The following is a 15012-nucleotide window of genomic DNA, read 5'->3' on the forward strand; positions in this document are numbered from 1 at the left end:
CATTAGCGTAACTGTGTAGGGATACAGACATTCTATGGTTGAGAAAATGTAGTGCCAAAAGAAAGGGCGGTCTGACAGCGATGTGAAGCGGTGTGAATTTTCCTTATACAAAATACACTTGAACTGATATAGACTTTTTAAGGTGAGCCTTGTTTTAGGTGGTTAATTTCGCTTTTTCTCTAGAACCCATTCACTGCAGTACAAAGCTGAGCCTCTGGGCTGGAGCGGCTCTCTGCTTCTCCAAACTGAAGCTGCACTGCTCTGTGATTACGGTAGGAAACAGATCGACTATAGATATGTACTTTATATGACCCCACTTCAAAAAAACCGAACTATCCCTTTAATGTTTCTGCTAACCACTGATACATTCACATCATACGGACATTTCTAAAAGAAAACATGTCATATCACTTTAACATTACATTTTTACAGTATGACCTGACTTTCATATCACGAGGTGGAAGTGATGAAAGTGGAGTTACAGGAGAGAAAGCTGTGAAGTCAGTGAGCGCAGTTTGAAACTGCATTTCAGCATTTGTTAGTGTGAAACCAGTGACCACCAGAAGAATTCCAGCCTGTTGAAGCAACAAGTGCCAAAACTGTGACGATAGAGCCGTCTCCACTGCTGCCCCCACCCTCTTAACAAAGCTGGGTGTCTTCAGCATCTTTAGCCGACAAACTTTCGCTAATATGTCCACTAATAGTGTGTTGGTGTGTTTGTGTATGTGTGTGTGTGTGTGTGTGTTTATGTGAGTGTTGTGGTGGTGAGGGGACAACCACAGCATGCAGTGGAAAAAAAAGCTTTATTAAAATCAAATAGAGACTGCATGAGAGAGAGAGGTAACATGCTTCACATAGAGCAGGATAACACGCGTGTGGCAGGAAATGCACTTTGTATGTATATTCTATGATAACCAATCAGAAGCATTAGATGGTCTGAGCCCGTTGACCACGTCACCACCTTCACACTCTTAAATACAAACAAGCTTCCTCATAAAGTCAGTGTGAAGATGATCGTGTTCTGCGTTACACTGCTTCTCCTTCATCAAGGATGTAAGTGCTGTCGAATCATGACCATTATATTTTCTCATTTAAGTGTCTTAATGCAAACTAGATGTAGAGTATGGTGGTTAGTGTGATTATCGTTTATCTTCTTTATCTTTTTACATTATACTCTAATTTTTATTTACTGAATAATCTATTGTACATTTTAATTTCTTTTAGATGCTCTGGTTCCAGTGACCACAGTTCAACTTGGTGAACCTGTGACCTTCACATGTGTTCTGCCTTCTGATGAGTTGGGCAGTGAACCTCTTTACTGGTACAAGCAGAGTGTCGGAGATGATCTGAAATTAATTGTAACATTTGGGAAAAATATAAACCCTGTGTACAGACCAGAGTTTTCTGACTCTAGACTGGATCTGAAAGTTGAGAAGAATATTAGTAAGCTGACCATTTTGAGAACAACTGAAGAAGACGAGGGAATGTATCATTGTGCAGTCATAGACTGGGATAAGAATATTTGGAGTGGAACCTATTTGTCATCAAAAGGTAAATATGTGATTCATTTTTTGCAATGTTTTGGAGTCACTTTGACCAATTTCAGCTTCATTGTGTTAATGTTCTTTACCTTAACTGAAAAATCACACAGGAAACACTCAGAGGACATTGAACTACACTGTTGTTCAGCAGCCGACAGCCTCTGATCCAGTCCGTCCAGGAGACTTGAAGACTCTCCAGTGTTCAGTCCTCTCTTACTCTGAGATTAAAACATGTCCAGGAGATCACAGTGTGTTCTGGTTCAGAGTCGGATCAGATAAATCTCATCCAAACACCCTCTACACTGATAGAAACAGACGTGATGAATGTGAAGACAGATCTGACACTCAGAAAAGTTGCGTTTATCACTTCTCTAAGAACATCAGCTCCTCTGATGCTGGAACTTACTACTGTGCTGTGGCCACATGTGGAGAGATACTGTTTGGAAATGGAGCTAAAGTGGAAATCGGTATGATTCTGTGTTCCATACTGGTATTCATAACATTTACATAACATCATGAGTGGTAAGTTTTTCTCTTTGTTGTCTAGAGCGAAGAATGAGTCCTGAATTAATTGCTCTGGTGATGGCAATAATCTGCTTGGTCATTTCTCTGATTGGAAATATTGTTTTCATTTGTCGCCGAACTTCAAGATCAATATGTGAACAAGTCAAAGGTGAGTGTTGTTAACTGAATCATCAATTTTAGTACTCCAGTTGAATGACTTTAAAAGTTCATATAATGTAGATGATTGAAATGTGTTGAATCAGTGGAGGATCATTATGTAGAACTCAGATTTAGAACACAATGTTCTTGTTTTTATTGAACATCAGGAATAGAAGGCATACCTTCACAAGCAAGACATGACAACTCGAGTCAACCAGTACGTGATATTGTGAGTATTGTTATTTAATAAATATAATTCCCAGCAGCTGTGCATAAAAACATGAATATACTGTCTAAAGAGCCATTTATCTGCTGCACAGGTGGAAGGTGGAGATGATCTGAACTATGCTGCGTTGCATTTAACTGGACGGAAAGCTTCAAGAGGACGTAAGAAGAAAGAGTTGAAGACTGAAGAAAGTGTGTATTCTCAAGTTCGATGCTGAATGTGAAAGTGTGTCCATGAAATCATGTGAATCGTTGGTTTACAGTACTGGCTGATTGACCGGTTAAGTAATTAATGTTGTGGCTTCCCTTCAAACTATAATGCGAATGAGGTGTTTCATGATAAAAGCCACAATCATCCTGCAGCACATGCTCTGTATAGTTCATGCTTATATGTCGATCATTGCATTATATATGTGTTTGCATGTACTTGCCCTAGCTGACTTAAATCAAGAAATAATACTCACAAACTTTAACAGAGCTATTAGTCTATACCTTTTTTTTTCTTTTTTTTTTTTTTTTTAACATATCTTTCAAACAATTCACTTCCTGCTTTTATTGTATCAGTTGAAATAACATATTGTCTGTATTTCAAATCTGAGGATTGAAATAAATTGACCAAAAGCTTTGCGAGTGTTAAATGTTGATGTTCAACAGACCTGGTTACAGTCGGAACCATAATGTCAGAACAAATATAGCAAGTGCAGCCACGGATCACAGGTAGAGGCAAATCTAGTCTCGGAGAGCAGAATTTAAATCCACACGAAAACAGAAATTGATATTGTTCCAATCCACTTATCATTCAGTGGAACAATGGATTTGAAAGAAAGGCTTCAGCAGTGTAATTAGTCAAACTAAGGATATAGCTTTAAAAGTTAAAGCCTTCGTGAAAATTCAACTTTTGTGTTACTATTTCTCAAATGTGGTTCAGCAAGAAAACACAGTGCATGAAAGATAAGAGGAGGTAATATTTATTCATAATGTCATACATATATCATACAACGTAACGCATCAGTTTTAACTGATATGTGGTTTTGTAAAGAAACATAATTAGGTAACGTTTATCATGTGCTTCAGTATCATATCTGATTCTCAAATCAATAAAACTCTGTACAACGTTCCAACTGCTTCTTTGTACCCAGGTAGATTTACACATAGCGCGCGCACACACACACACACACACACACACACACACACACACACACACACACTCACTAACTCACAATCACACATAATTCAATGGATCCCACTCATGTTATTGCAAGACCTATCCTACTCTGCCTCTGATGGGTTGGAATTGTTTGTTACGTTCTCTGCTCTTGACTTAAACTGTTTACTCAAAAACTACCTCTGGATCATCCTTGAACAGAGGAGGTGACCTACAACATTACTTATCACCCACCTACAATGCTGTACTGAGTTCTCTCCCTAGACAGCTTAACAACCATTCACACCTGAGCTCACTTAGCTGGTGAGAATGAAGGCCGGTTGGATCATCGACCCACAAGTGGGCCAAACGATTCTGAAACTCAGAGCTCACAGGTGTCCTTAGCGACTCTGTAAGGACACTCCCACACAGAGTTTAAAAGCCTGCAACTCCCTTCAAGTTAGTTAGAACTGAAGAAGCCTCTTGGTTGAGAGGTGAAACATCTTCAAGAAACTGAAACAAGTCCAGTTGTCTACGATACAGCACTTAGATTTACCATGACCTGTAGTATCGAGAACCTCTATCAGCAGTACCTCTGTAAATGTCTGCTTTAGGTGGTATATAAACTGTAGTTTAACAGGTAAACACACCAACCTCTTTAGCTTCTCTATCTGTCTTCTGCTGCTCCTGTCTGGATTATCATCCTCTGAAGCCGCTCTTCAGAAGGTCTCTGAGCTTGTTAGATGGAGTTGACAAGTGGGCTGCCCTGCCGCTGCTCAGCTACTTGGCCTGTCTGCTCTACCTAACGAGCCCAGAGACACTGCAGCTGTGACAGCCAGTCGTTGTGGTGTGTTTACCAGGGCAACTAAGGCCCATCCTCTGCTGATCCACTGCTGACTGTATGTTATCAAAACCACCCACAAAAAACAAACGAAACACAAGCCAGTAACACCTGACAGTCACCTAACATACAGCTAGGAAATAATAACACGTCAGTTACGATGACAGTGATTTTCGTGGACATTGTAGATTACTAGACAAAAGGGATGGAGTTGAGAGACCTGGTAGTCTGCTGTACAACCAGAGACAGGGAGGGAGCTCAGTGGGCCTGGATACATTTACTGGTGAATCAGACGACAAACGAGACAAGAATTAGCTATCTAACATGCTATTTCCTAAGTGCATGTTCAGTGGCTGTCTGGTGATAATGGGTTGTGCTCGTGTTGTCCTCGCAGTTGTGTAAAACAAACAGCCAGCGGTAGAGCTGCTGCAGCGTACTGTGAGCTGTAGTTCCCCCGAAGGTAAAGACACGACCAGGGTTGGCTGTCGCAACTGCAGCATGTCTCTGGGCTTGTTAGGTAGAGACAGGCCAGGTGGCGTCTGCCTGCTCTTCAGGTCGAGCACAGAGACACTCTGAAGTGCAGCTCCTGAGGATGAGTGATTCTGACAGGAGCAGCAGAGGACTGGGAGAAAGGCTAAAGAGTCGATATGTTTAGCCGCAGAACTACAGCTTATAACCTTCTGAAAACAGACATTACCAGAACTACTGAACAGTTTGAGTCAAGCATAGTGAACACAACTAACAAGGCCAACCAATCAGAGACATAGTTGGGCAGGTCTTAAAATATGTACTTTTAACCACCAAAAATCTATATATCAGGAGCCTGTGCCACAAGCTTTTAGCCTATAAGTGATTTTGCCTATCAGTGGGTCTCGAGGCAGGTGACCGCTTTCATCAGAGATTAGTATCAGCAAAGAAGTGGTTGAGTAGTAATTGAGTAACGGCCCAGACACCAGGACAAAGAGTTGACAGTCAAAGGGATAGTTCGAGTTTTTTGAAGTGGGGACATATAAAGTACATATCTATAGTGGATCTGTTTCCTACCGTTTCACCAATCAGCGCAGCCTCAGTTTGGAGAAGTAGAGAGCCGCACCAGCCCAGACGCTCAGCTTTGTACTGCAGTGAACGGGGGACCAGAGGAAAAAGCGAAATTAACCACCTAAAACAAGGCTCACCTTAAAAAAGTCCATATCAGTTCAAGTGTACGTTGTATAAGGAAAATTCACACCGCTTCACAGCGCTGTCAGACTGCCCTTTCTTTTGGCACTACATTTTCTCAACCATAGAACCTCCGTATCCCTACAGCATCAGCGCAACTGGGCAACAGGTGATCTGTGAGCGGCGAAAATACAGAGGCGATCGGTGATTACGGTAGGAAACAGATCGACTATAGATATGTACTTTATATGACCCCCACTTCAAAAAAACCGAACTATCCCTTAAATGTTTCTGCTAACCACTGATACATTCACATCATATGGACATTTCTAAAGAAAACATGTCATATCACTTTAACATTACATTTTTACAGTATGACCTGACTTTCATATCAAGAGGTGGAAGTGATGAAAGTGGAGTTACAGGAGAGAAAGCTGTGAAGTCAGTGCGCGCAGTTTGAAACTGCATTTCAGCATTTGTTAGTGTGAAACCAGTGACCACCAGAAGATTTCCAGTCCGTTGAAGCAACAAGTGCTGAAACTGTGACGATAGAGCCGTCTCCACTGCTGCCCCCACCCTCTTAACAAAGCTGGGTCTCTACAGCATCTTCGGCCGACAAACTTTCGCTAATATGTCCACTAATAGTATGGTGGTGTGTGTGTGTGTGTGTGTGTGTGCATGTGTTTATGTGAGTGTTGTGGTGGTGAGGGGACAACCACAGCATGCAGTGGAAAAAAAACTTTATTAACATCAAATAGAGACTGCATGAGAGAAAGAGGTAACATGCTCCACATAGAGCAGGATAACACCCCGTGTGGCAGGAAATGTACTTTGAATATATATTCTGTGATAACCAATCAGAAGCATGAGATTGTCTGAGCGTCTTGAACACGTCACCACCGTTCACTCTCTTAAATACAAACAAAGCTTCCTTATAAAGTCAGTGTGTCAAGATGATGTGTTCTGCGTTACACTGCTTCCTCCTTCATCAAGGATGTAAGTGCTGTCGAATCATGACGATTAAATTTTCCTATTTAAGTATCTTAATGCGAACTAGATGAAGTAGTATGGTGGTTAGTGCCATTATCTTTTATCTTATTCATCTTTTCACATTATACTCTAATTGTCATTTACTGATTAATCTATTGTACATTTTAATTTCTTTTAGATGCTCTGGTTCCAGTGACCACAGTTCAACTTGGTGAATCTGTGACCTTCACATGTGTTCTGACTTTAGATGCAGTCTTCGCCGTGATATTTACTGGTACAAGCAGAGTGTCGGAGATGATTCTGAAATTAATTGTGGCACTTAAGAATCAATTATAAACCTGTGTTCGGACCAGAGTTTGATTGAATCTAGATTGGATCTGAAAGTTGAGAAGAATATTAGTAAATTGACCATTTTTAGCACAACTGAAGAAGACGAGGGAATGTATCACTGTGCAGTCATTTACTTGAATAAGAATTTTTGCAGTGGAACCTATTTGTCATTAAAAGGTATTACGTGATCAGTTTTTTGCAAAGTTTTGGAGTCACTTTAAACCACTTTCAGCTTCATCGTGTTAATGTTCTTTAACTTAACTGAAACATCGAACAGGAAACACTCAGAGGACATCGAACTACAGTGTTGTTCAGCAGCCGACAGCCTCTGATCCAGTCCGTCCAGGAGACTTGAAGACTCTCCAGTGTTCAGTCCTCTCTGACTCTGAGACTAAAACATGTCCAGGAGATCACAGTGTGTTCTGGTTCAGAGTCGGATCAGATAAATCTCATCCAAACATCCTCTACACTGATGGAAACAGACGTGATGAATGTGAAGACAGATCTGACACTCAGAAAAGCTGCGTTCATCACTTCTCTAAGAAGGTCAGCTCCTCTGATGCTGGAACTTACTACTGTGCTGTGGCCACATGTGGAGAGATACTGTTTGGAAATGGAGCTAAACTGGAAATTGGTATGATTCTGTATGTAATACTGGTTTTCTTAACATTTTAATAACATCATGAGTGGTAAGTTTTTCTCTTTGTTGTCTAGAGGAAAGAATGAGTCCTGAATTAATTGCTCTGGTGATAGCGATAATCTTCTTGGTCATTTCTCTGATTGGAAATATTGTTTTCATCTGTCGCCGAACTTCAAGATCAATATGTGAACAAGTCAAAGGTGAGTGTTGTTAACTGAATCATCAATTTTAGTACTCCAGTTGAATGACTTTAAAAGTTCATATAATGTAGATGATTGAAATGTGTTGAATCAGTGGAGGATCATTATGTAAAAATCAGATTTAGAACAAAATGTTCTTGTTTTTATTGAACATCAGGAATAGAAGGCATACCTTCACAAGCAAGACATGACAACTCGAGCCAACCAGTACGTGATATTGTAAGTATTGTTATTTAATAAATATAATTCCCAGCAGCTCTGCATAAAAACATGAATATACTGTCTAAAGAGCCATTTATCTGCTGCACAGGTGGAAGGTGGAGATGATCTGAACTATGCTGCGCTGAATTTAACTGGACGGAAAGCTTCAAGAGGACGTAAGAAGAAAGAGTTGAAGACTGAAGAAAGTGTGTATTCTCAAGTTAGATGCTGAATGTGAAAGTGTGTCCATGAAATCATGTGAATCATTGGTTTACAGTACTGGCTGATTGACAGTGTAAATAATAACATCGTAAATTCTCTTCAAACTATAATGAGAATGAGGTGTTTTATGATAAAAGCCACAATCATCCTGCAGCACATGCTCTTTATATTTCATGCTTGTATATCGATCATTGCATTATATTATGTGTTTGCGTTTACTTGAACTAGCTGACTTAAATCAAGAAACAATACTCACAAACTTTAACAGAGCTATTAAAGTCTATAATTTTTTTTTTTTTGACATATCTTTCAAACAATTCACTTCCTGCTTTTATTGTATTAGTTGAAATAACATATTGCCTGTATTTGAAATCTGACTACTGAAATAAATTGATCAAAAGCTTTGTGAGTGTTAAATGTTGATGTTCAACAGGCCTGGTTACAGTCGGAAACATAACGTCAGACCAAATATAGGAAGTGCAGCCACGGATCACAGGTAGAGGCAAATCTAGTCTCGGAGAGCAGAATTTAAATCCATACGAAAACAGAATTTGATATTGTTCCAATCCACTTATCATTCAGTGGAACAATGGATTTAAAAGAAAGGCTTCAGCAGTGTAATTAGTCAAACTAAGGATGTAGCTTTCAAAGTTAAAGCCTTCGTGAAAATTCAACTTTGTGTTACTATTTCTTGAATGTGGTTCAGCAAGAAAACACAGTGCATGAAAAGATAAAGAGGTAATATTTATTCATAATGTCATACATATATCATACAACGCAACCAAAACAAACCTCAAGTAGCAACATAAAGGAATTTTCAGTTTAACTGATATGTGGTTTTGTAAAGAAACATAATTAAGTAACATTTATTATGTGATTCAGTATCATTTCTGATTCTCAAATCAATGAAACTCTGTACAACGTTCCAACTGCTTCTTTATACACAGGTAGATTTACACATAGCACACACACACACACACACACCCACACACACACACCCACACACACACCCACACACCACGCACACACAGACACACATAATTTAACGGATCCCACTCATGTTATTGCAAGAGATATCCTACTCTGCCTCTGATTGGTTGGAATTGTTTGTTACGTTGTCTGCTCTTGACTTAAACTGTTTACTCAAAAACTACCTCTGGATCATCCTTGAACAGAGGAGGTGACCTACACATTACTTATCACCCACCTACAATGCTGTACTGAGTTCTCTCCCGAGACAGCTTAACAAACCATTCACACCTGGGCTCACCTAGCTGGTGAGAATGAAGGCCGGTTGGATCAACGACCCACAAGTGGGCCAAACGACTCTGAAACTCAGAGCTCACACGTGTCCTTAGCGACTCTGTAAGGACACTCCCACACAGAGTTTAAATCCTGCAGCTCCTCCAGTTAGTTAGGACTGAAGAAGCCTCTTGGTTGAGAGGTGAAACATCTTCAAGAAACTGAAACAAGTCCAGTTGCCTACGATACAGCACTTAGATTTACCATGACCTGAAGTATCGAGGACCTCCATCAGCAGTACCTATATAAATGTCTGCTTTAGGTGGTATATAAACTGTAGTTTTACAGATAAACACACCGACCTCTTTAGCTTCTCTCTCTGTCTTCTGCTGCTCCTGTCTGGATTATTCATCCTCTGAAGCCACTCTTCAGAAGTTCTCTGAGCTTGTTAGATGGAGTTGACAGGTAGAGTTGACAGGTGGGCTGCCCTGCCGCTGCTCAGCTACTTGGCCTGTCTGCTCTACCTAACGGGCCCAGAGACACTGCAGCTGTGAAAGCCAGTCGTTGTGGTGTGTTTACCAGGGCAACTAAAGCTCATCCTCTGCTGTTCCACTGCTGGCTGTATGTTATCCAAACCACCCACAAAAAACAAACAAAACACAAGCCAGTAACACCTGACAGTCACCTAACATACAGCTAGGAAATAATAACACGTCAGTCACGATGACAGAGATTTTCGTGGACATTGTAGATTACTAGACAAAAGGGATGGAGCTGAGAGACTTGGTAGTCTGCTGTACAATCAGAGACAGGGAGGGAGCTCAGTTGGCCAGGATACATTTACTGGTATAAACAGGCGACAAAAGATAAAAGAATTAGCTATCTAACATGCTATTTCCTAAGTGCATGTTCAGTGGCTGTCTGGTGATAATGGGTTGTGCTCGTGTTGTCCTCGCAGTTGTGTAAAACAAACAGCCAGCAGTAGAGCTGCTGCAGCGTACTGTGAGCTGTAGTTCCCCTGAAAGTAAAGACACGACCAGGGTTGGCTGTCGCAACTGCAGCGTGTTTGGGCTTGTTAGGTAGAGACAGGCCGGGTGGCGTCTGTCTGCTCTTCAGGTTGAGCACAGAGACACTCTGAAGTGCAGCTCCTGAGGATGAGTGATTCTGACAGGAGCAGCAGAGGACTGGAAGAAAGGCTAAAGAGTCGATATGTTTAGTCGCAAAACTACAGCTTATAACCTTCTGATAACAGACATTACCAGAACTACTGAACAGTTTGAGTCAAGCATAGTGAACACAACTAACAAGGCCAACCAATCAGAGACATAGTTGGGCAGGTCTTAAAATATGTACTTTTAACCACCATAAATCTATATATCAGGAGCCTGTGCCACAAAGCTTTTAGCCTATAAGTGATTTTGCCATTAGTGGGTCTCGAGGCAGGTGACCGCTTTCATCAGAGATGAGTATCAGCAAAGAAGTGGTTGAGTAGTAATTGAGTAACGGCCCAGACACCAGGACAAAGAGTTGACAGTCAAAGGGATAGTTCGGGTTTTTTGAAGTGGGGACATATAAAGTACATATCTATAGTGGATCTGTTTCCTACCGTTTCACCGATCAGCGCAGCCTCAGTTTGGAGAAGTAGAGAGCCGTTCCAGCCCAGACGCTCAGCTTTGTACTGCAGTGAACGGGGACCAGAGAAAAAGCGAAATTAACGACCTAAAACAAGGCTCACCTTAAAAAGTCCATATCAGTTCAAGTGTACGTTGTATAAGGAAAATTCACACCGCTTCACAGCGCTGTCAGACCCCCCTTTCTTTTGGCACTACATTTTCTCAACCGTAGAACCTCCGTATCCCTACACATCAGCGCAACTGGGCAACAGGTGATCTGTGAGCGGCGAAATACAGAGGCGATCGGTGATTACGGTAGGAAACAGATCGACTACAGATATGTACTTTATATGACCCCACTTCAAAAAAACCGAACTATCCCTTAAATGTTTCTGCTAACCACTGATACATTCACATCATATGGACATTTCTAAAAGAAAACATGTCATATCACTTTAACATTACATTTTTACAGTATGACCTGACTTTCATATCAAGAGGTGGAAGTGATGAAAGTGGAGTTACAGGAGAGAAAGCTGTGAAGTCAGTGCGCGCAGTTGAAACTGCATTTCAGCATTTGTTAGTGTGAAACCAGTGACCACCAGAAGATTTCCAGTCCGTTGAAGCAACAAGTGCTGAAACTGTGACGATAGAGCCGTCTCCACTGCTGCCCCCACCCTCTTAACAAAGCTGGGTCTCTACAGCATCTTCGGCCGACAAACTTTCGCTAATATGTCCACTAATAGTATGGTGGTGTGTGTGTGTGTGTGTGTGTGTGCATGTGTTTATGTGAGTGTTGTGGTGGTGAGGGGACAACCACAGCATGCAGTGGAAAAAAAAACTTTATTAACATCAAATAGAGACTGCATGAGAGAAAGAGGTAACATGCTCCACATAGAGCAGGATAACACCCGTGTGGCAGGAAATGTACTTTGAATATATATTCTGTGATAACCAATCAGAAGCATGAGATTGTCTGAGTGTCTTGAACACGTCACCACCTTCACTCTCTTAAATACAAACAAACTTCCTTATAAAGTCAGTGTGTCAAGATGATTGTGTTCTGCGTTACACTGCTTCTCCTTCATCAAGGACGTAAGTGCTGTCGAATCATGACGATTAAATTTTCCTATTTAAGTATCTTAATGCAAACTAGATGTAGAGTATGGTGGTTAGTGCCATTATCTTTTATCTTATTCATCTTTTCACATTATACTCTAATTGTCATTTACTGATTAATCTATTGTACATTTTAATTTCTTTTAGATGCTCTGGTTCCAGTGACCACAGTTCAACTTGGTGAATCTGTGACCTTCACATGTGTTCTGACTTTAGATGAATCTCGCCGTGATATTTACTGGTACAAGCAGAGTGTCGGAGATGATCTGAAATTAATTGTGGCACTTAAGAACAATTATAAACCTGTGTTCGGACCAGAGTTTGCTGAATCTAGATTGGATCTGAAAGTTGAGAAGAATATTAGTAAATTGACCATTTTTAGCACAACTGAAGAAGACGAGGGAATGTATCACTGTGCAGTCATTTACTTGAATAAGAATTTTTGCAGTGGAACCTATTTGTCATTAAAAGGTAATTACGTGATCAGTTTTTTGCAAAGTTTTGGAGTCACTTTAAACCACTTTCAGCTTCATCGTGTTAATGTTCTTTAACTTAACTGAAACATCGAACAGGAAACACTCAGAGGACATCGAACTACACTGTTGTTCAGCAGCCGACAGCCTCTAATCCAGTCCGTCCAGGAGACTTGAAGACTCTCCAGTGTTCAGTCCTCTCTGACTCTGAGACTAAAACATGTCCAGGAGATCACAGTGTGTTCTGGTTCAGAGTCGGATCAGATAAATCTCATCCAAACATCCTCTACACTGATGGAAACAGACGTGATGAATGTGAAGACAGATCTGACACTCAGAAAAGCTGCGTTCATCACTTCTCTAAGAAGGTCAGCTCCTCTGATGCTGGAACTTACTACTGTGCTGTGGCCACATGTGGAGAGATACTGTTTGGAAATGGAGCTAAACTGGACATTGGTATGATTCTGTATGTAATACTGGTTTTCTTAACATTTTAATAACATCATGAGTGGTAAGTTTTTCTCTTTGTTGTCTAGAGGAAAGAATGAGTCCTGAATTAATTGCTCTGGTGATAGCGATAATCTTCTTGGTCATTTCTCTGATTGGAAATATTGTTTTCATCTGTCGCCGAACTTCAAGATCAATATGTGAACAAGTCAAAGGTGAGTGTTGTTAACTGAATCATCAATTTAGTACTCCAGTTGAATGACTTTAAAAGTTCATATAATGTAGATGATTGAAATGTGTTGAATCAGTGGAGGATCATTATGTAAAAATCAGATTTAGAACAAAATGTTCTTGTTTTTATTGAACATCAGGAATAGAAGGCATACCTTCACAAGCAAGACATGACAACTCGAGCCAACCAGTACGTGATATTGTAAGTATTGTTATTTAATAAATATAATTCCCAGCAGCTCTGCATAAAAACATGAATATACTGTCTAAAGAGCCATTTATCTGCTGCACAGATGGAAGGTGGAGATGATCTGAACTATGCTGCGCTGAATTTAACTGGACGGAAAGCTTCAAGAGGATGTAAGAAGAAAGAGTTGAAGACTGAAGAAAGTGTGTATTCTCAAGTTAGATGCTGAATGTGAAAGTGTGTCCATGAAATCATGTGAATCATTGGTTTACAGTACTGGCTGATTGACAGTGTAAATAAATAACATCGTAAATTCTCTTCAAACTATAATGAGAATGAGGTGTTTTATGATAAAAGCCACAATCATCCTGCAGCACATGCTCTTTATATTTCATGCTTGTATATCGATCATTGCATTATATTATGTGTTTGCGTTTACTTGAACTAGCTGACTTAAATCAAGAAACAATACTCACAAACTTTAACAGAGCTATTAAAGTCTATAATTTTTTTTTTTTGACATATCTTTCAAACAATTCACTTCCTGCTTTTATTGTATTAGTTGAAATAACATATTGCCTGTATTTGAAATCTGACTACTGAAATAAATTGATCAAAAGCTTTGTGAGTTTTAAATGTTGATGTTCAACAGGCCTGGTTACAGTCGGAAACATAACGTCAGACCAAATATAGGAAGTGCAGCCACGGATCACAGGTAGAGGCAAATCTAGTCTCGGAGAGCAGAATTTAAATCCATACGAAAACAGAATTTGATATTGTTCCAATCCACTTATTATTGAGTGGAACAATGGATTTAAAAGAAAGGCTTCAGCAGTGTAATTAGTCAAACTAAGGATGTAGCTTTCAAAGTTAAAGCCTTCGTGAAAATTCAACTTTGTGTTACTATTTCTCAAATGTGGTTCAGCAAGAAAACACAGTGCATGAAAAGATAAAGAGGGAGGGAGCTCAGTGGGCCTGGATACATTTACTGGTATAAACAGGCGACAAAAGATAAAAGAATTAGCTATCTAACATGCTATTTCCTAAGTGCATGTTCAGTGGCTGTCTGGTGATAATGGGTTGTGCTCGTGTTGTCCTCGCAGTTGTGTAAAACAAACAGCCAGCAGTAGAGCTGCTGCAGCGTACTGTGAGCTGTAGTTCCCCTGAAAGTAAAGACATGACCAGGGTTGGCTGTCGCAACTGCAGCATGTTTGGGCTTGTTAGGTAGAGACAGGCCAGGTGGCGTCTGTCTGCTCTTCAGGTCGAGCACAGAGACACTCTGAAGTGCAGCTCCTGAGGATGAATGATTCTGACAGGAGCAGGAGAGGACTGGGAGAAAGGCTAAAGAGTCGATATGTTTACCTGCAGAACTACAGCTTATAACCTTCTGAAAACAGACATTACCAGAACTACTGAACAGTTTGAGTCAAGCATAGTGAACACAACTAACAAGGCCAACCAATCAGAGACATAGTTGGGCAGGTCTTAAAATATGTACTTTTAACCACCAAAAAATCTATATATCAGGAGCCTGTGCCACAAAGC

General features: G+C 40.4%; 3 protein-coding genes and 1 long non-coding RNA gene across 4 annotated transcripts; all 4 read left to right on the top strand.

Moving 5' to 3' along the window:
- Positions 1-1007: 1007 nt before the first annotated feature.
- Positions 1008-2776, top strand: LOC115568723 (uncharacterized). The gene is made up of 6 exons (XM_030396283.1): positions 1008-1053; positions 1225-1551; positions 1652-2008; positions 2089-2214; positions 2372-2433; positions 2525-2776. Exons 1-6 carry the CDS (start codon positions 1011-1013, stop codon positions 2645-2647), a joined length of 1038 nt encoding a protein of 345 aa, XP_030252143.1. The 5' UTR covers positions 1008-1010; the 3' UTR covers positions 2648-2776.
- Positions 2777-6941: 4165 nt separating this feature from the next.
- LOC115568735 (uncharacterized) lies at positions 6942-8209 on the top strand. Its single transcript, XM_030396296.1, has 5 exons — positions 6942-7069; positions 7170-7526; positions 7607-7732; positions 7890-7951; positions 8043-8209. Exons 1-5 carry the CDS (start codon positions 7003-7005, stop codon positions 8163-8165), a joined length of 735 nt encoding a protein of 244 aa, XP_030252156.1. The 5' UTR covers positions 6942-7002; the 3' UTR covers positions 8166-8209.
- Positions 8210-12062: 3853 nt separating this feature from the next.
- On the top strand, positions 12063-13157 carry LOC115568668 (uncharacterized). The gene is made up of 4 exons (XM_030396172.1): positions 12063-12105; positions 12277-12600; positions 12702-13068; positions 13139-13157. Exons 1-4 carry the CDS (start codon positions 12063-12065, stop codon positions 13155-13157), a joined length of 753 nt encoding a protein of 250 aa, XP_030252032.1.
- LOC115568739 (uncharacterized) lies at positions 13156-13951 on the top strand. The gene is made up of 3 exons (XR_003981436.1): positions 13156-13264; positions 13421-13482; positions 13574-13951. It is a non-coding gene; the product is annotated as an uncharacterized LOC115568739 (long non-coding RNA).
- Positions 13952-15012: the final 1061 nt, after the last annotated feature.

Source organism: Sparus aurata, chromosome 18, assembly GCF_900880675.1.
Source record: "Sparus aurata chromosome 18, fSpaAur1.1, whole genome shotgun sequence".
NCBI lineage: Eukaryota > Metazoa > Chordata > Actinopteri > Spariformes > Sparidae > Sparus > Sparus aurata.

What these genes read in the sequence shown, in the direction of transcription:
- LOC115568723 (XM_030396283.1), top strand. Translation starts at nt 1,011, where the DNA reads ATGATCGTGTTCTGCGTTACACTGCTTCTCCTTCATCAAGGAT. An exon ending in AACCTATTTGTCATCAAAAG is followed by an intron (nt 1,552 to 1,651) that starts GTAAATATGTGA and finishes AAAATCACACAG; the next exon opens with GAAACACTCAGAGGACATTG. An exon ending in TGGAGCTAAAGTGGAAATCG is followed by an intron (nt 2,009 to 2,088) that starts GTATGATTCTGT and finishes TTTGTTGTCTAG; the next exon opens with AGCGAAGAATGAGTCCTGAA.
- LOC115568735 (XM_030396296.1), top strand. Translation starts at nt 7,003, where the DNA reads ATGTATCACTGTGCAGTCATTTACTTGAATAAGAATTTTTGCAGTGGA. An exon ending in TGGAGCTAAACTGGAAATTG is followed by an intron (nt 7,527 to 7,606) that starts GTATGATTCTGT and finishes TTTGTTGTCTAG; the next exon opens with AGGAAAGAATGAGTCCTGAA. An exon ending in GCCAACCAGTACGTGATATT is followed by an intron (nt 7,952 to 8,042) that starts GTAAGTATTGTT and finishes TCTGCTGCACAG; the next exon opens with GTGGAAGGTGGAGATGATCT.
- LOC115568668 (XM_030396172.1), top strand. Translation starts at nt 12,063, where the DNA reads ATGATTGTGTTCTGCGTTACACTGCTTCTCCTTCATCAAGGAC. An exon ending in GCTTCTCCTTCATCAAGGAC is followed by an intron (nt 12,106 to 12,276) that starts GTAAGTGCTGTC and finishes AATTTCTTTTAG; the next exon opens with ATGCTCTGGTTCCAGTGACC. An exon ending in AACCTATTTGTCATTAAAAG is followed by an intron (nt 12,601 to 12,701) that starts GTAATTACGTGA and finishes AACATCGAACAG; the next exon opens with GAAACACTCAGAGGACATCG.